At 45.6% G+C, this 21,749-nt stretch overlaps 1 protein-coding gene across 7 annotated transcripts; it reads left to right on the top strand.

Moving 5' to 3' along the window:
• Positions 1 to 295: 295 nt before the first annotated feature.
• tbc1d30 (TBC1 domain family, member 30) lies at positions 296 to 21,398 on the top strand. 7 transcript variants are annotated; one of them, XM_056424909.1, is made up of 15 exons: positions 296 to 966; positions 3,758 to 3,922; positions 12,667 to 12,728; positions 12,868 to 12,933; positions 15,212 to 15,337; positions 15,476 to 15,661; positions 15,748 to 15,817; positions 16,156 to 16,254; positions 16,358 to 16,526; positions 16,932 to 17,037; positions 17,123 to 17,229; positions 17,395 to 17,540; positions 18,033 to 18,260; positions 18,884 to 18,970; positions 20,108 to 21,398. In XM_056424909.1, the coding sequence occupies exons 1-15, from the start codon at positions 483 to 485 to the stop codon at positions 21,157 to 21,159; spliced, it is 3,153 nt and encodes a 1,050-aa protein (XP_056280884.1). In that variant the 5' UTR covers positions 296 to 482; the 3' UTR covers positions 21,160 to 21,398. The 7 variants fall into 7 exon arrangements, with proteins under 7 accessions (XP_056280884.1, XP_056280882.1, XP_056280885.1 ...); XM_056424907.1 differs by having other exon boundaries at positions 16,334 to 16,526; XM_056424910.1 differs by lacking the exon at positions 18,884 to 18,970 and having other exon boundaries at positions 16,334 to 16,526.
• Positions 21,399 to 21,749: the final 351 nt, after the last annotated feature.

Below are 21,749 nucleotides of genomic sequence, written 5' to 3'. Positions count from 1 at the left end.
TTAAAACATAAATGTAACCAATGCTAGTTTGTTGACATATTTATGCTATTTTAAGTTGTTTTCCACATTAAATTGTGTTAAAAGTTGCTGTTGCACACGTACTAAACGACCTGCTGGCGTAGTGCTAGAACAAGAAAGCCGATTGGTCGATAAACTTTTGTCTCCTCCGTGATTGGTCGATCCGCAAGCACCTGTCGCGCGACCTGAAGAAAGTTTGCCAGCCGTTGAGAAATTTAGCCAGTGGGCTGGCTCATTGTTCAATCTCTGAAGGGGGGTGGCAGGGACGTCGGGTCCCGAACGTTCAGGGAGGAAACTAAAAGCTGTAACACGGGTCTCTACCTTTTCTGAGGTGAGGAATGGAATGCTCCAGGAACTCTATCCTCCTCCAGACGCTCAAAGAAAACTTTCCAACTAACACAAAATGACAACTACAGGAACGGAGAGTTAATTAACCGTTAAAGGTAAAACATAAATAAATAAAAATGGCGTCCGAGTTGAAATTAAACGGTAGCGAACTTTTGGTAGTTGACATATGCGACGGCAGCGCGTTTTCTGAGGAAGAGAGCGGCGTTTTTGTCAACTCTGCCGCCTTCCCCCGGGATGATTTCTCCGGCTTTCACCAGTGGTCGAGCCCCGCCGAGCTACCGAATGACACATCATCACCAACTGCGGGACGACAGGTCCTCACCGCCGCCCACAGGACCAGCGCGGCCGGGGACAGTGACTCCGAGTCCCGGGGAGATGGAGTGAGAACTCTGAGGTCCTCTATAGTGGACTGTCTGCTGGTGGAGCTCTACGAGACCTACGGCGGAGGCGGCAGGAGGAATGTGGACAGCTGGGACAGCTCCACCGAGGCGTCCGGCTCGGATGCCTTCCCGGGCCGCAGTAACTCCGGGTCCGGGTTCCTCCAGGAGCTCCAGGAGAAGCACACGAGGAGGCATCAGATGAACTACCTGGCCCCGAAAGGTGAGGGGTGTGGCGGCTGTCGGTGTCCTGTTTCTCCCTACTGGTCGAGTCAGTTGTATTATTTATAAAAGAGCTTTTCAATATCCAAACTTTCTATTCACAAACTGATTGAAGTCATTTTTACAAGTATTGCTTTAATTAAAAGCTATTTTAATGATTAGTTCAGCTCTTTTTAAGTATTGTTTACCCATCTTATTTAGGGCTGATCCGGGGTCAGCTCTGCCCAGTGGGTCCTTTTTCCCATTTAAAGCCTCATTCTTAAAACCATAGCACAACCAAAACAGTTGGATATTGGTAGGTTAGATAATTTTATTTTTCTATACACTAAATATCAAAGATTGTTTCACTGTTTTGTCTTTAAACTTCATGCATCTAGCAGAACACATTACAAAACTTCCAAACAATACATGTATACTCATATTCAGGAATAATGTGCACTCCTGCTACAGGATAAACTCTTTTTAATTGACATAACAAAGGTAGAGAAAGTATTTAATGCACAGGAAACATCATTACCAATCCTGAAACCTATTTTTAAATGCAATGCCGGAGCAGAGTACACAGATAAATAAGAAATTATACAAAGTTCAACCTAAAAGAAAATGATCTAATCTGTTAAAAAAAAAAAACTACAATTTAATTAAAATTTTAATCTAGAATATTTAAAACAAATTATAATAGAGTATCAGTTTATGTGACATTTAACCATCTTCTGGTCTTAAACCCCTGTGTGTGTGTGTGTGTGTGTGGCTCATTACATTACACGTCATTTAGCAGACGCTTTTATCCAAAGCGACTTACAATAAGTGCATTCAACCTAGAGTACAAACTAAGAACAACAAGAATACAGAAAGTAACATTTCCTCAACATGTGGAACTACATAAATACCATAATAAGAGCTATTTAAGTGCCACTGAAGTGCTAATCTGTGTTTTAATCCAGATATAGTCGGAAAAGATGTGTTTTTAGTTTCCGGTGAAGCTGTAGAGTCTTCCTGCTGTCAGCGGGGAGCTCGTTCCACCACTGAGGATATTGATTGCACTTGATACAAAGATTCCTTTAGTACATGGAGAGCTGGTTCATCGGTATCCTCGCAGCATGCAGACCGTCGCATGTCCAAACACTCTCCGACACGGAGGCCGACGAGCGTGTTGACGGCTCGTCGCCTCGGAGTCTCGAAAGGCACGTTGGGTGAATGTCACGCTGCCATGGTTCCCAGGCTCCGACTGGAACCCTACAGTCAACACAGCCAGGGCCGTGAGCTCAGTGTTTGCCCTCTGCACACACACACGCGCACACACACACACGCACACACACACACACACACGCACACGTGAGGCTCGGTCCTGTGAAACAATGCAGGGGGCTGCCACTCCGGAAGAGGAAGCGCTCTGATAAGGCCTCGCCGAGCAGCCGAAACATGTGAGTGTGTGTTTAGTCGGGGATTAAATGTCGGGACGGTCCTCAGTGGGACGGGAGGAGTTTGTTGATGTTAGAGGCAGAACCCGCCACCTCCCGGGCATTGTCTTGCAGGTGGTTATGACCTTTGACCTCCTGGTAGAAGAGCTCTTCAAGGAAGGTGGATGAGAAGATTGTTATTAGTGTCTTGATTACTGCTTGAATATTTATTAATACACTGTGTTTTGCTTTGTTTATCGTCTCATTTACTTTCAAAGACATGATGTGTCATGAAGAAAAGCAGAAAGTCTGCATTCATGGGGAGTTATAATTAGCAAATATTTGATATTTTCAAGTGATTAACGAATTACAAAGAATATATTTTTGTCCATTGATTCCTGTTCGTGACAATATTGATAATTTGTGTGACTGGGTCGGTGGTTAGCAACTACGTCTTCCAAACTCATCCCCGCCCTTGAGCAAGGCACTTAACCCTGAATTGCTCCTGTGGACGAGGTGTATGAATGTACCAAGTAAATGTCTTTTAGCACCTTTTTAAAAAGCGCTATTTGAATTAAATGGATTATTATTAAAATTAAAAATCTATAGATATATAATATTAGATTTGTAATCTAGATTTTTAACTCTGATTGCGTCGTATGTTTCAGAAGGCACTTCTACTATACTTTTTTTTTTGTCATTTAATTTTTTTTATTTGTTTAGTGTTATAAACATAAAACAAGTAAAAAAATGTTAGACATAAACATATATATACACACATATACATACACCTACCCCCCCCCCACACACACACACACTATACATTATTAATTATTATATGCCGATATTATTTTGTGTCCACTTCTTGTTCTTTCATAAATTTGTCCTACAAAAATAATGAGAATAAAAATCCATTTAATATATATTGTGCTTTTTAAGGTACTCAGAGACTCAACATTCATACACCGTGGACACAGCTACAGGGAGCAACTCAACAAAATACCAAAAGCAATGATTACCTCGCTGTCGCCTCCACCTCAAAACATCTGGCCTCCATAAAGGTGACGGAGGCTGTGTGTTCCTGTGGGCGCTGTTCTGGTTTTCATTTCTTCTTTTGCCTGCAGCCTCGAAAACCGACACGATATCTCCTGATCGAATAAGTGCCGACATCACATGTTGTTTCAGACTAACAGTCAGAAGACAGATTATGTGTTATTATTTTAACCTCGTGTGTTTTGTCTCTTCACAAGACGTTTGTGCAAATCTTTCTCCTGAACTAACGCGGACACCGCAGGTGTTGTTTCTGAGCGTTCCCGTTTATATCGAGAGGGAAGTTGTCATGCATTAGTTGTATTCATCTTTCACGTCATGCCTTCCTCTCTGCGTCCGAAGCCCCGGAGGAGCTGCAGTCCATCGTCCAGGAGGTGAGGCATCGGACGGGCCTGCAGTCCACCAAGCTGCTGCGCCAGCTGAGGAGGCGGGACCGACTCGGCCACAAGCTGCAGAAGAACTATGACGTCATCACGGCATGCCTGCAGGCCGTCTCGCAGAAACGACGTAAGAACCCTCGGTTGATCCTTCTCGCTTTAGCGCTGAAGAGACCGGCAGGTGGTACCACGGGATGCCAATACAGGATCAATATATTTACAACTAGAACGGGCATTCGGTAGAGCGCATACCTTCGCATATCACAAGATTGGGCATTGAATTATGAACATGTTGGCATTAGTTGCATGCCAATTAGATAAAAATTGACCGCGCTATGGTAAAAAGAAGATTTTGACCTTTTCATGACCTTGCCCTTGACCTTTGACCCGATCGATCCCAAAATCTATTCAAACGGTCCCCGGATAATAACCAATCATCCCACCAAATTTCATGCGATTCGGTTTAATACTTTTTGAGTTATGTGAGTAACACGCATACAAATAAAGAAATAAATAAATACACAGCGATCAAAACATAACCTTCCTCATTTTCAATGCGAAGGTAACAAATGCATTTGTGGTTGTAGGATTTCCTTTTTCATGTTGTTAATATGGGGTCAGCTCGGTCTCAATAATTGTAAATGCAACATCGACCTGTAGCTAATCGGATAAAAGCGTCTGCTAAATGACATGTAATGTAATGTTAATGGGACTCATAAACCTAATATTTAGTTTTAGTCTGATCAAAGTTTGTTGTGCTGAAATCCAACATGCAGCATAAAACCATGAGGTCATTCATACATTTAAAGAAAGCTGAAATCATTTGCAAGATTCACGGGCTCGTGGTCCAAGCCGTCGTATCTCACAGGGGTCGTACGGTCACGGAAAACCTGGAAAGGGCCTGGAATTAAAAAAATGTTTATTTTCAGGCCTGTAAAAGTCGTTTAAAAAAAAAAATCACACAAGTTTTGGAAAAGTCATGGCAATGTGTTCTATTCATATCTTCATCGGAGAGATTATGGATTAAGCCTCATTCCATGAATGATCTATGACGTTAAATATCTTGACGATGCAGATTTGGGTTTTTGGTTAGAATCAGGGAGAAAAACAAGGCAACAGTTTTGGAAAACTATTTTTATTTTATTCATTTGTCGGCATCTCTTCACACATTTTCTCAAAGATGAAAGAACAGAAGTTTCCTCTAAAGCAGTCACAGTATTTTAGTTTTTGTTGTTGATTATTGTTGAGAAAAGAAAAAAACAAGCAATGATTCAACAAAGATAAACAAAATTACAGGAATATGTGTTTTCTTCTTTTTCTGTTATCAAGCAGCTTGACGGTTCACAAGGAGGTAGGACAACAACAACACACGCTTGAGAAGCATTTACACCTGGTATCATGGCTGGATTGTGAATATATATATATATATCATTTTATTACTTCTTGTAGCTTGAATGCATTATTATGGTTTTCCAAATAACATGAGTTTACGATGTAACTGCCCCTGATTGGCTCAAATAGATTGACCCCTCCCTTACTTCCCCAACATCAAGGAGAATGTTGACATTTTAATGACATTAATCAAAGTAGTGAATGCAGAGCTCATCAAGGAATATCTCAATTTGTATTGTTTTAATTGTGGTCGTCTTCTTAAACAGGAGATGGAGCACATGTGCAGCTGGATGTATTCCCAAATCTACCCCTTACAGAGTTTGTTATATTTAGAATATTCTACATTTCCTTTTCTATCAGGAGCTGAAGCCGTTCTCTCTGATAAGCCACGGCGCTCCAGTGATTTTACTTTATGTTGTTTTCTTCACATGGTCATTGAATCATATCGACTGCAACGACTCAACTCCTCTATATATAAGTTATCAGAGCAGTCGACCCTCTGAAACATCATGGAGATTATGTAACGTCATCATATGGTTGTGTAACTTCATCCTCTTCATCAAGGAGGTCTTCTCCTCCAGGAAGCACTCAGTGCACCTGAGAGGCCGAGCGCCATCGACCCCTCTGCACACCGCACTCCTCTCTTGCTCTGTGACTCTGCACAACGCTCCTGAATCCTGGAGGCGGAGCCTAGTTTGATGCTTCGTGTCTTTGAGGGTTAAAGTATAAAGTTATTCAGTTTTTCCCTTTTTTTAGGTAATAATCTAAACAATTAATCCATAAATTAATAAACCATATTTGGGACGTCTTCCAGATGCTTAGTTCCACCTCCCTGCTCCTCTGTGATTGGTGCAGATCGAATCGGGACAATCAATAAGTGATCAAAGATCCTCAATAATGTTCAGATGCACCTCATGGCTGTGATTGTAGAAACACAAACGCAGGATTTATTCTTTGAGTTATATACGTAAAAATATTATACATATTTATGTTTAATTATTAGCTGACCCCCCCCCCTCCACACTGCTCTCTCTCCACCACCATTACCTCATCCCTCTCCTTATCTCCTCCCCACGCTCCTTCCTTGCACCTCCTTCTGGTGACGCAAAAAGAGGAGGATGAGGATGAAGAGGAGTGTGCAGCAGCAGCGCTGTACGGAGCGCGAGCGCCAGAACCCGGATGTCCTCGCGCTATCGGTGTCATTTCTTTCTGAATCATATGTTCGGTGTAGATGAGTCGATCCTCCGGCACGAGACGCTGCTGCTCCGCTGATCGATCACACAGCTGGAAAGGATCGATCACCGGAAGTGATTTGTATCAGTTTATTCGGTTTCATTTCGTGAGACGTGGGGGGGGGGGGGGGGGGTGTTGATTGATTGATTGACGCCGATGATTGATTTGATTGATTGATCGGGAGGGATCGGCTCGGCTCCCGATGAGACCGGAGCGGCTCTCCGGCGCCGGCCGGAGGCCAAGGGCGGGCCCGCGGCAGCGGCAGCGGCCGCCGCAGGGCTCGGGAGGGGTCGGGAGCATCATCAGCAACGTGCTGAGGAAACGGAACGGCATCTCCCGGAGCGCGCCGAGGCTGCTCTGCACCCTGGAGCCAGGTGACTTGTTATAAGAGTAAAAGTATTGTTGTAGATGATCACACATTATGATTATATTGTTTTAAACGCATCTGGCTTCTTGGCTTATATTATACATAAATGTATAATGTGCGGTTGGATTTGTCAGCAGGTAAATTATTTAGCTTTAATGATTTTTATCCACGTGGTGGCAGTGATCAGGATGAGCTCGTGTTTCACAATCATCACGGGAGCAGAGTGCTGAGGTTTGGTCGGGCTCGTAATGCATCACCGACTAAGTGAGAGGTCACTTCTCCTCCTCCTCCTCCTCTTCACCACTAATGCACCATGAAGCCACAGAAACGTCCAGATGTCTTTACATCTGTGATCGCTCAGATTTTAGAGACATGCTGAAATGTATTGTGTCACGTCTTTAATAGCATGTTGTTGTTGGTCTGTGCTCTCTGTTCATTATTCTGATGCTATACGTTCCCCATGGAGCTTTTTGAATAAGTAAAAAAACATAAATATTGTTCAGAAATAGAGTGAAGGATGCTGAGCGTATAGGACATGTGCATATTTAAATATTTAATGCCTTGTGATATTGTGCTACACAGACAACAATCTACTTCCCATCTATAGTTATCTGCTTCACAACCATTTATAGTTTATTTATATATATATATAGAATAACCTTTTTTAATGTATTTTTTAACCTAGATCAGATTCATTATACCCATCTTCTCTCTCACCCATTCCTTTTCTCACCTCATCCTTCCTCCATTACTCCCTTCCTTTCCTGCCTCCTACCCCCCCCCCCCCCCCCTCGTTGCGTGTGAGCCGTGTCGGTCTAATCTGAGACCGGGAAGTGGGCGGGGCTTCCCGGGGTAATCCTTTTTAGAATACAGAGAATGGCGGAGGGAAGAACCGAGGAGGACCGAGCAGGTTTAAAAACAATCTGTCGTCTCGTGAAGGTTTTTTTATTGTCGTGGGAACTAAAGATATTGATTGTTGGTATCGATCGGCTGCTTTTGAGTCGCGATCAGCGGCTCGATGGGGGGGGGGGGGGGGCGCTGAAAGCTTCCCTCTTTACTTCATCAAAGTTTAATTTCCGTTTTTCGAGGGTTTATCCTGCAGCGTTAAGACTGTCTCTGAAGATGTGTGCGTGTGTGTGCGCGCGTGTGAAGAGATTTGTTGGAGCGCAGATTGAAACGCGGTTCCAGCACCCCGGAAACAGACAGCGGCTTAATTATCTCCTCTTGTCTTTATCGATGTATAAAGATAACTTGTCTTTATAATATCGATCTATAAAGACAAACATGTTTATATTATCGATTTAAAAAAGGAGTTGGACATCTAACACTCAGCTTCCGGTGTTTGGACCTCTTGATTTCAGATGTCAGTTCACAGACTTTGTGTATATATATTTATGTGTGTGTGTATATATAAATATATATATAGATAGATAGATATGTATGAATATTATAGGTTTAAGTTGTGATCCATCAATATGTACATCTTTAATTCAGCTGTTAAAGGTCTAACCCTAACCCACGGTCATATTTTTTACTAATATAAAATATATATATTAAAAATAAAATATATATATATGTGTGTTTGTGTGTGTGGATGAGTCGGCATGACGTAACCATTCATGTTTAGCATTTTTAATAAAAAAGTAACTAGTTATTTATTATTAGAATGTTTTGAGTTGTAGTTTAACACCCTTCTCTGCTCTTCCATTCGAGCAGTTACCCACCCTTGACTTTAGAGTAGAGACTGTGTCTGTCCCACGGCCACTTCAATTAAATAAATCAAAAGTAAGCAGAAGAGGAGTCGTACACAATAACCTTATACAAGTTAACACAATTATTTCAGCAGTGCAACAAAATAGGTCTATTAAATGTGGTCTCCTAAATATTCGATCTCTGTCATCTAAAGCTGTGTTACTGAATGATTTAATATCAGATAATCACATTGATTTATGTTGCCTAACTGAAACCTGGCTGAGCCATGAAGAATATGTCTGCCTGAATGAATCGACTCCTCCAAGTCATATTAATACTCACATTCCTCGAGGCACCGGTCGAGGAGGTGGAGTAGCAGCCATCTTTGAATCGAGCCTATTAATTAATCCTCAACCAAAATTACACTACACCTCATTTGAAAGCCTTGTTCTTAGTCTTTCACATCCAACCTGGAAAACACTACAGCCAATTAGATTTGTGATTCTGTACCGGCCACCAGGTCCATATTCAGAGTTTATATCTGAATTCTCAGAATTTATATCAAGTTTGGTTCTTAAAACCGATAAAGTTATTATTGTTGGAGATTTTAATATCCATGTGGATGTTGATAATGATTGCCTTAGTGCTGCATTCATCTCCTTGTTGGACTCGATTGGCTTCTGTCAGAGAGTACAGAAACCCACTCACAGCTTTGGCCACACGCTTGATCTTGTTCTTACTTATGGCGTTGACATTGAGCATTTGAACGTCTTCCCACAGAATCCTCTTCTGTCAGACCACAACCTCATAACTTTTGAATTTATACTACGGAGTGTACTCCGTTAGTCAAAAGTTTCTACACTAGATGTCTAACTGATAGTGCTGTAGCTAAATTTAAAGAAGCGATTCCTTCTGTATTTGATTCGATACCACGTCTCAATATAACAGAGGACTCCTGGTCTAACTTTAGTCCGTCCCAGATTGATCATCTTGTTGACAGTGCCATAGGCTCTCTGAGAATGACACTGGACTCGATAGCCCTCTGAAGAAGAAGACAGTGAGGAAGAGGAGGTTTGCTCCTGGTATAACCCTCAGACCCGCAAACTGAAGCAAGCGTCACGAAAGCTTGAACGCATATGGCGTTCAACTAATCTCGAAGAATCCCGCTTAGTTTGGCGAGATAGTCTTAAAACATATAAGAAGGCCCTCCGTAATGCCAGAGCAGCCTATTACTCATCAATAATAGAAAAAAATAAACACAACCCCAGGTTTCTCTTCAGCACTGTAGCCAGGCTGACAGAGAGTCACAGCTCTGTGGAGCCGAGCATTCCTATAAACCTTAGTGGTAATGACTTTATGAACTTCTTTAATGAAAAGATTTTAACTATTAGGGACAAGATTAATAATCTCTTGCCCATAACCAGTGCCAATCTGTTCTCAAGTGGAATGGCCTTGGAAACCGCTGTATGCCCTGGTGTATATTTGGAGGATTTTCTCCTATCAACCGTGACCAATTATTTTCAACGGTTTCTACTTGAACACGTCTACCTGTCTCTTGGACCCCATCCCGACGAGGCTGCTTAAAGACGTTTTGCCTTTAATTGGCGGCTCTCTATTAGATATTATCAATGTGTCTCTGCTAACAGGCCACGTACCACACTCCTTCAAGGTGGCTGTTATTAAACCTCTCCTGAAGAAGCCCACTCTGGATCCAGAGGTATTGGCTAACTACAGACCGATCTCTAACCTCCCTTCCTCTCCAAGATCCTTGAGAAAGTGGTGCAAATCAGTTGTGCGACTTTCTACATCATAATAGTTTATTTGAGAAATTTCAATCAGGATTTAGAAAACACCACAGCACCGAGACGGCACTGGTGAAAATTACAAATGACCTCTTAATGGCAGCAGATAAAGGACTCCTCTCTGTCCTGGTCTTGTTAGACCTTAGTGCTGCATTCGACACCATTGACCATGACATCCTGTTACAGAGACTGGAGCAGTCGATTGGCATTTCAGGCACGGCACTAATTTGGTTTAAATCCTATTTATCAGATCGATCTCAGTTTGTATTTGTAAACGATGACGCCTCGATAACCACCAACGTTAATCACGGAGTTCCACAAGGTTCTGTGCTTGGACCAATTTTATTTACCTTATACATGCTTCCTTTGGGCAATATTATCAGGAAACACTCCATAAACTTTCATTGTTATGCAGATGACACTCAACTATATTTATCGATAAAACCAGAGGAGAGCAACCAACTCTGTAAAATTCAAGCATGTCTTAAAGACATAAAAACATGGATGACCTGCAACTTCTTGATGTTAAACTCAGACAAAACCAAGTAATTTTAATCGGCCCTGAGCACCTCAGAGATCAATTATCTGGTGATGTGGTTTCTGTAGACGGCATTGCCCTGGCATCCAACACCACTGTAAAGAATCTTGGCGTTATCTTTGATCGGGACTTGTCCTTTAACTCCCATGTAAAGCAAATCTCAAGGACTGCATTCTTTCATCTACGTAATATTTCAAAATCAGGCACATCTTGTCTCAAAAGATGCAGAAAAATTGGTTCACGTTCGTTACTTGAGACTGGATTACTGCAACTCCTTATTAGCAGGCTGCTCTAATAAATCTCTTAGGTCCCTCAGTTGATCCAGAATGCTGCAGCTCGTGTTCTCACTAAAACTAAGAAAAGAGATCACATCACTCCTGCACTAGCTGCTCTGCACTGGCTCCCAGTAAAATCAAGAATCACTTTTAAAATTCTTCTCTTAACCTACAAAGCCTTGATTGGTGATGCTCCATCATATCTTAAGGAGCTTGTCGTACCATATTGCCCCACTAGAGAGCTACGCTCACTAAATGCGGGACTACTTGTAGTTCCTAGAGTCTTAAAAAGTAGAATGGGAGCCAGAGCCTTTAGTTATCAAGCTCCTCTTTTATGGAACCAGCTTCCAATTTCAGTCCGGGAGGCAGACACAGTCACCTCGTTTAAGAGTAGACTTAAGACCTTCCTCTTTGACAGAGCTTATAGTTAGGGCTGAATCAGGTTCACCTGGTCCAGCCCCTTGATATGCTGCTATAGGCTTATAGCTGCCGGGGCACGTTTTAGGATGCACTGAGTACCTATCTCCTCTTTTTCTCTCCTTAAGGATGAATTTTCATCTCTCAATCACACGTTACTAACTCTGCTTTCTCTCCGGAAGTCCTTTTGACTTTACGTCTCATGGGGTCATCGGACCCTATGAGACGGCATAGATCGTCTGGGTCGTGGAATTCCTGCTCATGACTACGCCACTGTCCTGTTGAGACTCCGCCCACTCCTCCTCCCCTCCGCCATCTGCCTGATGGATCGTGGAGGTCTCCATCGTGGAATATGCCTACTATGAACTATTCATACACTCTGTCATATTCATTGAATGTATTTTAACTCTAAATCTGTCCTTCTGTACACATTACATCTATTGCACCTGTCCATCCTGGAGAGGGATCCTCCTCTGTTGCTCTCCTCCAGGTTTCTTCCCTTTTTTTCCCCCTGAAGGGTTATTTGGGAGTTTTTCCTGGTCCGATGTGAGGTTTTGGGGCAGGGATGTCTATGTGTACAGATTGTAAAGCACTCCGAGACAAATTTGTAATTTGTGAAATTGGGCTATACAAATAAACTGAATTGAATTGAATTTAACAATGAAATTAATTACATTTTTACAAGTGGTTTTTTGTTGCTTTTAGAATATTTGGTCAGATAATTAGCTCGATGCCATTTTATGTAAAGTAAAAAGCTTCCCTTGACTCTTCTTTTAATTACTTTATTAACTCTTTCAAGTTACAGGCTCGAGGCTTTTATTGTTTCAGCTCAACAATGAGGAACAAGGGAGGTGTTCCTGATATTCTGTCCACCTGCCTGCTGTGCTAGTTTGTGTTATTGTTCGCTTGTTGAACCTAAAAACACTTTAAAACTACGTAGATCCATTTGAAAAGTATTAGGAATTAAATTTCAATAAAATGAATGATATTTTATTTTGGTGTGAGACGATTTCACTTGGAGTCAGATGTCATTATTTTGTATTGTTGCTACTGATGCCATGATTATCTAAAGGATATGTGCGTATAGGATGTAGGTCACACACACCTTTGGGGGGTCCGTTGGCTCCAGGCTGACCGGGTGTCACCTGTGTGTTGTAGGCGTGGACACGAGGCTGAAGTTCACCATCGAGCCGTTGCTGGGGAAGAACGGCTTCCAGCAGGTGAGAGGTCGACGTGACGCTGTGTAGCGTTGTGTTTAAAGACGATTCATACGTTATTATGATACATGAAGTATTCCTATGAGTTCGTTAGAGTGCGGCTCATTAACAAGGTGAATGACGGTGTCCCCCCCCCCCCCAGTGGTACGACGCCCTGAAAGCCGTGGCCAGACTCCCCACTGGGATCCCCAAGGAGTGGAGGAAGAGGGTGAGTGACCACAGCAAGACCTGCTGTGGGTTTGTACTGGTTCCTGGTCTCTTTGGTTCCTGGTCTCTCTGGTTCCTGGTCTCTCTGGTTCCTGGTCTCTCTGGTTCCTGGTCTCTCTGGTTCCTGGTGTCTCTGGTTCCTGGTGTCTCTGGTTCCTGGTCTCTCTGGTTCCTGGTCTCTCTGGTTCCTGGTGTCTCTGGTTCCTGGTGTCTCTGGTTCCTGGTGTCTCTGGTTCCTGGTCTCTCTGGTTCCTGGTCTCTCTGGTTCCTGGTCTCTCTGGTTCCTGGTCTCTCTGGTTCCTGGTCTCACTAGTTCCTGGTGTCTCTGGTTCCTGGTCTCTCTGGTTCCTGGTCTCTCTGGTTCCTGGTCTCTCTGGTTCCTGGTCTCTCTGGTTCCTGGTCTCTCTGGTTCCTGGTCTCTCTGGTTCCTGGTCTCACTGGTTCCTGGTCTCTCTGGTTCCTGGTGTCTCTGGTTCCTGGTCTCTCTGGTTCCTGGTCTCTCTGGTTCCTGGTGTCTCTGGTTCCTGGTCTCTGGTCTCTCTGGTTCCTGGTCTCTCTGGTTCCTGGTCTCTCTGGTTCCTGGTCTCTCTGGTTCCTGGTCTCTGGTTCCTGGTCTCACTGGTTCCTGGTCTCACTGGTTCCTGGTCTCACTGGTTCCTGGTCTCTCTGGTTCCTGGTCTCACTGGTTCCTGGTCTCTCTGGTTCCTGGTCTCTCTGGTTCCTGGTCTCTCTGGTTCCTGGTCTCTCTGGTTCCTGGTCTCACTGGTTCCTGGTCTCACTGGTTCCTGGTCTCTCTGGTTCCTGGTCTCTCTGGTTCCTGGTCTCACTGGTTCCTGGTCTCTCTGGTTCCTGGTCTCTCTGGTTCCTGGTCTCACTGGTTCCTGGTCTCACTGGTTCCTGGTCTCACTCTGGGTTGGTGTCTCTGGTTCCTGGTCTCACTGGTTCCTGGTCTCTCTGGTTCCTGGTCTCACTGGTTCCTGGTCTCTGGTTCCTGGTCTCACTGGTTCCTGGTCTCTTTGGTTCCTGGTCTCACTGGTTCCTGGTCTCTCTGGTTCCTGGTCTCTCTGGTTCCTGGTCTCACTGGTTCCTGGTCTCACTGGTTCCTGGTCTCACTGGTTCCTGGTTCCTGGTCTCTCTGGTTCCTGGTCTCACTGGTTCCTGGTCTCTTTGGTTCCTGGTCTCTCTGGTTCCTGGTCTCTCTGGTTCCTGGTCTCTTTGGTTCCTGGTCTCACTGGTTCCTGGTCTCTCTGGTTCCTGGTCTCTCTGGTTCCTGGTCTCACTGGTTCCTGGTCTCACTGGTTCCTGGTCTCACTGGTTCCTGGTCTCACTGGTTCCTGGTCTCACTGGTTCCTGGTCTCACTGGTTCCTGGTCTCACTGGTTCCTGGTCTCTCTGGTTCCTGGTCTCACTGGTTCCTGGTCTCACTGGTTCCTGGTCTCTGGTTCCTGGTCTCTCTGGTTCCTGGTCTCTCTGGTTCCTGGTCTCTCTGGTTCCTGGTCTCTCTGGTTCCTGGTCTCTCTGGTTCCTGGTCTCTTTGGTTCCTGGTCTCTTTGGTTCCTGGTCTCACTGGTTCCTGGTGTCTCTGGTTCCTGGTCTCTCTGGTTCCTGGTCTCTCTGGTTCCTGGTCTCTCTGGTTCCTGGTCTCTTTGGTTCCTGGTCTCACTGGTTCCTGGTGTCTCTGGTTCCTGGTCTCTCTGGTTCCTGGTGTCTCTGGTTCCTGGTCTCTTTGGTTCCTGGTCTCTCTGGTTCCTGGTCTCTTTGGTTCCTGGTCTCACTGGTTCCTGGTCTCACTGGTTCCTGGTCTCACTGGTTCCTGGTCTCTCTGGTTCCTGGTCTCTCTGGTTCCTGGTGTCTCTTTGGTTCCTGGTCTCTCTGGTTCCTGGTCTCTCTGGTTCCTGGTCTCTTTGGTTCCTGGTCTCACTGGTTCCTGGTGTCTCTGGTTCCTGGTCTCTTTGGTTCCTGGTGTCTCTGGTTCCTGGTGTCTCTTTGGTTCCTGGTCTCTCTGGTTCCTGGTCTCTTTGGTTACTGGTGTCTCTTTGGTTCCTGGTCTCTCTGGTTCCTGGTCTCTCTGGTTCCTGGTCTCTCTGGTTCCTGGTCTCTTTGGTTCCTGGTCTCTTTGGTTCCTGGTCTCACTGGTTCCTGGTGTCTCTGGTTCCTGGTCTCTCTGGTTCCTGGTCTCTCTGGTTCCTGGTCTCTTTGGTTCCTGGTGTCTCTGGTTCCTGGTCTCTCTGGTTCCTGGTGTCTCTGGTTCCTGGTCTCACTGGTTCCTGGTCTCTGCAGGTCTGGCTCACGCTGGCGGACCAGTACCTCCACAGCATCTCCATCGACTGGGAGAAGACGCTTCGCTTCGCCTTCAACGAGCGGAGCAACCCGGACGACGACTCCCTCGGCATCCAGATCGTCAAGGTAACCACATCGTCGAATAATCACTTCTTAGTCACCTTGTATGTTTGTTGTTTGTATTATTTAATGACCTCACTCTTATTGCTACTGTGTTCTATTTTGCAATGATGTCGATTATTATCTCCAACATGATGGTTTCAGGACCTGCACAGGACGGGCTGCAGTTCCTACAGCGGCCAGGAGGGGGAGCAGGACCGGGTGGTGCTGAAGCGGGTGCTGCTGGCCTACGCCCGCTGGAACAAGAGCGTCGGCTACTGCCAAGGATTCAACGTGCTGGCTGCTCTGATCCTGGAGGTGACGGAGGGACACGAGAGCGACGCACTTAAGGTACACACACACACACAGAGAAGTTTCTTTGTTTATTTCTGACTTTTTAAATAAGTGTTAAAGGTATTTCCTCTCCTCCGTCTCAGGTGATGATCTACCTCATCGACAAAGTGCTGCCTGAGAGTTACTTTGCCAACAACCTGCAAGCTTTGTCAGGTAAACACAACGACAAACTTCAGCTCAGAAACGAACTACAGGTTCTGTATTAAAGGAGTATTATATCATCTGTGTATCAGGAAATTTAAGAGGGAACAAATCTCCTCAGAGCTACAGGTGAAAATATTTATCAGGTGACAGAAAATCAGTCTGCAAGAACTCTGATGATTCATAAATGAGACTTTTTGCTTGACAGAATGTCTTTTCTTAATAGTTAATGGAATACATTTGGGATTTTCTGACTTTTAGTTGGACAAAACAAGCAATTAAAATATTTGATCTCGAAGATATGAACTAGAATGACCCCGTGACCTTTAGATATCATGTCCTCCTCCCAGTGGACATGGCCGTGTTCAGAGACCTGCTGCGCCTCAAGCTGCCCAGACTCTCTCAGCACCTCCACCAGCTCCAGAAAGCTGCCAACAAAGAGGCCAGAGGTAAACAAACAGACATCATTACATCATACAAACATCACACGTATGCATAAAGACAACATGGCCGTGTTTGTGTACCGAGGACTCGCCCCGCCTCTCCTCCCAGGCAGCTACGAGCCGCCGCTGACCAACGTGTTCACGATGCAGTGGTTCCTCACCATGTTCGCCACCTGCCTGCCGGCGGCCACCGTGCTGAAGATCTGGGACTCGGTGTTCTTCGAGGGCTCCGAGGTTCTGTTCCGGGTCGCCATCGCCATCTGGGAGCGGCTGGGAGAGTGAGTCCCCCCAACATGGGACTTCAGCATGTCGCTGCTCACGAGACGCGGGAAGTGTGTTGGCGTACGGCCATGGAACGGTCATGGTATCTTAATCTGGTTATTCTCCACGCTGGAAAAGTCCTTGGAAAAAATTTGAATCCCAAAGGTTTTAGAAAAGTCCTGAAAATGTGTACATTTTCACAGTTTGATGAAACAAATAAACATTTATTTACAAATTGAATTTTTTTGATTAAACAATTCATTCATTTGTGTTGAAAATTTAATGAAAATGTATTGAAAAGTTATAGAAAAGTTATAAAATTTATAGAAAAGTTATAGAAACGTTTTTTTAAAAGTCTCCATTCTCTTCCCTGATCTTTTATTTTCTCCCCCCCCCCCCCGTCTCCTCCTCCTCCGGTCCAGGAGGATCGAGTACTGCCACACGGCGGACGAGTTCTACAGCACGATGGGTTGTCTGTCCCGGGAGATGCTAGAGCACAGCCTGGTGGACCCCCCGGAGCTCATGCAGGTGAACCCCCCCCCCCCCCCCCCCCCCATCTGTGAGCTCTCCGGTTGTGTCTCTGAGCTGATGGAGGTGACCCTCACTGTTTCAGGAGGTTTACTGCATGGCCGTGTTTCCTTTCCCTCAACTGGCGGAGCTGAGGGAGAAGTACACCTACAACATCACGCCGTTCCCCACCGCCGTCAAACCCAGCGGGAGGTCTGTACTGGTGCTAGAAGTCTGTACTGGTGCTAGAAGTCTGTACTGGTGCTAGAAGTCTGTAGTGGTCCTAGAAGTCTGTAGTGTGAATGTTCCCAAATCTTGATGAAAAGCGGAAGTGAAACCTGTGGTTCCCATGACGACGGCGATGTTCTCCGGTTCCAGTCCCAGTGGCGTTGCCGGCAGCTGGGAGAGCGACGAGGACGCCGACATGGACGACGAGGACTCGGTGGTGACGGCTCTGGGCTGCCTGGGCCCCCTGGGGGGCCTCCTGGCCCCGGAGCTGCAGAGGTACCACAGACACATCAAAGGTCAGTGACCCCTCGTGACGGCCGCCGGCCGAGAGGAGACTCCTCCTCCTTTTCTTTAACCTCAAAGGGCTCATTCTTAAGAGCTAAGTGGAGCATCGGGACATTAATAAATCGTCTCCGGTCATTTTTATAATTACAGTAAACAAACTGCATCTCACACAAAAGAAGGAAATGACCTCTGACCTCTTCCAGTCGAGCAAAAAGAGAAAACAAACAGGAAGTAAATGTCAAACTGAATGCACATGTTCCTGGTCTTCAAAGGTTCGAGAGCATCAAGAGTTTTATTTATTTATTGTGCCGCTTAGTTCTCCTCGTGATTAAAGAGAGAATCAGTCAGAAGAGGAGCTTAAAGGCACATCGGATGTAATCTGAATGTATTTTTGTGTGAAAGCTCTCGACTCTAATCTTTGAATCTCTGGGTTAATTTAAAAGTCAAATGTTGGCAGAAAGAACTCGACGTCAGCGTTTTGTTTGTTTCGTCTCTTCCTCCAGACCAACGAGGAGAGCAGGGCAACATCGGAGAGCTGAGCCCGGGAGCGGTGGGAGGAGGAGGAGGAGTGAGAGGCGGGGGAGGAGGAGGAGCCAGGGCGGAGCATCAAGCGGCGATCAACAGCATGATGATGGAGAGGATGAGCACCGACATCTACGCCCTGAAGAAGCAGTACACGCGCATCAAGAGGAGGCAGCAGCAGCAGGCCATGCAGCTCTACATCCGCACAGGTGGGAAGAGAGAAGGCCACTGCACTACCACTGGGGTCCACAGGGGGCGCCAGAGCCAACACTACCACTATGGTCCACAGGGGGCGCCAGAACCAACACTACCACTGTGGTCCACAGGGGGCGCCAGAGCCAACACTACCACTGTAGTCCACAGGGGGTGCCAGAACCAACACTACCACTGTGGTCCACAGGGGGCGCCAGAACCAACACTACCACTTTAGTCCACAGGGGGCACCAGAACCAACACTACCACTTTAGTCCACAGGGGGCGCCAGAACCAACACTACCACTGTAGTCCACAGGGGGCGCCATAGCCAACACTACCACTGTGGTCCACAGGGGGCGCCAGAGCCAACACTACCACTGTGGTCCACAGGGGGCGCCAGAGCCAACACTACCACTGTAGTCCACAGGGGGCGCCAGAGCCAACACTACCACTGTAGTCCACAGGGGGCGCCAGAGCCAACACTACCACTGTAGTCCACAGGGGGCGCCAGAGCCAACACTACCACTGTAGTCCACAGGGGGCGCCAGAGCCAACACTACCACTGTAGTCCACAGGGGAGCCAGAACCAACACTACTACTGTAGTCCATGTTTCTCTCGATGATGTGTGACTTGTAGGAGCTGTACCTGAAGTGGCCACTAACACCGGGGTTCTGCAGGAGCATCTCGACAAACACGGCGACAGTACCGACCCGCTCACTGACGGTACTGCTGTCGGGTCACTTCTGAAAACTGGGTGTTCTGGGTTCTGATCTGAGCGTCTTTTAATGATTCATTAATTGATTAATCAATTTCATTGGGTTTTGGATAAATGAAGATAATCTTTGATGCAATCACATTTATTTTATTACATATAGATATTTTAATTGTTTGTTAAATATTTATATTTATTTTAATATTTATATATTATATATTTATATATTAATATTAGGGAATTGAGCTGGATGCCTGGTGCTGGTTTTGTTCTATTTGCAGGTGGTATATGGTTTAATGGTATGTGGTATAAGTACACCGTATATATTTATTTGGAGACACATGTCACGACTTTACACAAAACGAGTCCATCAGATTCACGCTCACATTTCATTCAGATTATTTGGTATTTCCACCACATGTCAAAACACTGCTTTTAAAGCACTTAAAACTCTGTACAGCTCCTAATATTTAACATGTATTTATTTATTAAAGCACTGCATATGTCTTCATAAGTGACAGATGTCTCCAATTATGGATTTATTTAGCAAAGTATTAATTCTCTTCGGTTTTTGGGCTGAATTCCTATCACTGATATTTAATTAACCTCTACTTCCTCCTATTCGCTGTAAATATTATATAACGGAAGATAAATTAATAGTGGTGTAAAAATACTGTTGTGTTATTCTGCGAGAGGCCAGATGATAAATCTGTCGCCCTCTGGTGGCTGAATGACTGTATTGACACTATGACTATTGATTGAATACGTTAAGACAAATTACATTACTTTTGTAATTTAGGAAACATCTGTTTTTGAAATATTGAAAAATAGCACACACAAAAAAAAAATATATATATTTAAAGTATATATTTCAAAAATTTATTTATAAAATAACTATATATATATAAATAAATACAAAAATATAAAAAATATATATTATAATAAAAGTGTATATATATTCAATATAGTTGGCAAACAAAAACAATTGAAGTTAACTGAACAGGTTCACTAACCTCATTTAAAGATGAAACTCTTAGTTAAAAAAATTCACATATTTATAATTCACTCCTCATGAAACGACTGTTTTCTGCCTGTTTTCACCTTTCACCTCTTTTCTTCCTGTTCTTCCTTTTCTTTATGTCTTAAAGATAAATGTCCCGCCACCCGCATCCTGCCCTCCCAACTCAACCCCTCCAGCTCCGTGATCAACCACCTCCTCCTGGGCCGGAGACCCCGCGCAGAACCCCCCCCAGGGGGCGCCAACCCCACATCCACATCCACGGCCACGCTACCGGGGTCCAGACCGGCGCCCCTCCCCCCGGGTCAGGAGGCGGGGTCGCCATGGCGATCTCACGTCCGGGTTCACCGGAAGAACATAGCCAGAGCCCGGGCGGAGCTGGGCTTCGGAGATTCAGGGGAGAGAGAAGGGGATGAGGAGGAGGAAGGAGGAGGGATGAGGAGGTATGAGGGTGAAGAGGAGAGGAAGATTGAGGAGGAGCAGGAAGAGGGGAGTGACTCCTTTAAGTCTCCGTCTCCTGATTGGTCGGTGGGCGAAGAGGCTCCGCCGGTGGAGACGACGGACGTTTCAGAGGTGGAGGTGCAACTGGACTCTCTGGATCTAGAGGAGGAGAACCCGGAGTCCAAACCGGCAGCCCGAGTCCCTCTTCTCCCCCCTCCTCTTCCTCCTCCGGCGTCCTCAGACGGACACAAGGAGTCCGATTCCTCGGGATCAGAAAGAAGCTCCGCCTCCGACAGACACTTCCCCTCCATCGCTTCACCTCCACCTCACCGCTCCTCATCGTCCCCTACGTCGGTTTCTCCCGGTCCGGCCCCTTCCCCCTCTCCCACGTTGGTTTCTCCCGGTCCGGCCCCCTCCCCCTCTCCCACGTTGGTTTCTCCCGGTCCGTCCTGCTCCTCCTCCCCTTCGGCTGGCGGCTTCTCCCCTCTCGCGTCCTCCAGCTTCTACAAAACCTCGTCCCCCTCCACGCCGTCGCTCTCCTCCGCCTGCTCCTCGTCCCGCCTCTCCTCCTCGCCGTCCACCCCGGTGTTCTCCCCGTTCCCCAGCGTGAAGCAGCCCCGGAGGTCGGCGGCGGCGAGGAACCTCGGCCTCTACGGCCCGACGGCCCGGACGCCCTCCGTCCACTTCCCTCAGATCAGCCGCAGCCTCAACCGCAGCAGCGCCACCGGGAGCCCGACCTGAGGCCTCGCCCCCGCCGGGGCTCCAGGAGGAGGACCCTCATCTTCCTCAGCGTAGACGTGAAGTGGATCAAAGGGAACTGGACTCTACTCGACTCTACTGGACTCATGTGGCAACACGGTGAAGTTCTTTTCTCTTCTCCTCACACAATAAATAAAGTATTAAAAACACAAAAAACAAGAACCTGAAGAATTGATGTAAATGAAGAAGAATTAAAAAAAAAGTGTTTGTCCCCAAAAATCCTCTGAATCTGAATATTTTTGTCTTGAAATTTTTTCTTTATTTTATTCTCTGACCACGTGGAATCTAAATATCGATCGACGCCAGTAAAGATCCATCGAGAGCGGGAGCGCTGCTCTGGGTTTGACTTTTTTAGGGGGCGTGACTAATGTGTAAATTATTTGGGGCGAATATATATATATTTTATTTATTTATATATATATATATAGATTTTATTTATATATATATAAAGGCAGACAAGTGACGACATGAGACGTAAACACAGCTTTGTATGTAATAAACCTACACACACACATCACAGTTTGTTCCCAAAATTTTCAAATGAGTCAAAACAAAAAAGCTTTGAACATTTA

This window comes from Pseudoliparis swirei, chromosome 10, assembly GCF_029220125.1.
Source record: "Pseudoliparis swirei isolate HS2019 ecotype Mariana Trench chromosome 10, NWPU_hadal_v1, whole genome shotgun sequence".
In the NCBI taxonomy this organism is placed as follows: Eukaryota; Metazoa; Chordata; class Actinopteri; order Perciformes; family Liparidae; genus Pseudoliparis; species Pseudoliparis swirei.
Note: the sequence above shows the minus strand (reverse complement) of the source record. Positions and strands in the feature narration are given on the sequence as shown.

Excerpts from the sequence above, each read along its gene's own strand:
- tbc1d30 (XM_056424907.1), top strand. The coding sequence starts at position 483 with ATGGCGTCCGAGTTGAAATTAAACGGTAGCGAACTTTTGGTAGTTGAC. Across the intron at positions 967-3,757 it reads GAACTACCTGGCCCCGAAAG|CCCCGGAGGAGCTGCAGTCC; the intron begins GTGAGGGGTGTG and ends CTGCGTCCGAAG. Across the intron at positions 17,038-17,122 it reads ACCCCCCGGAGCTCATGCAG|GAGGTTTACTGCATGGCCGT; the intron begins GTGAACCCCCCC and ends TCACTGTTTCAG.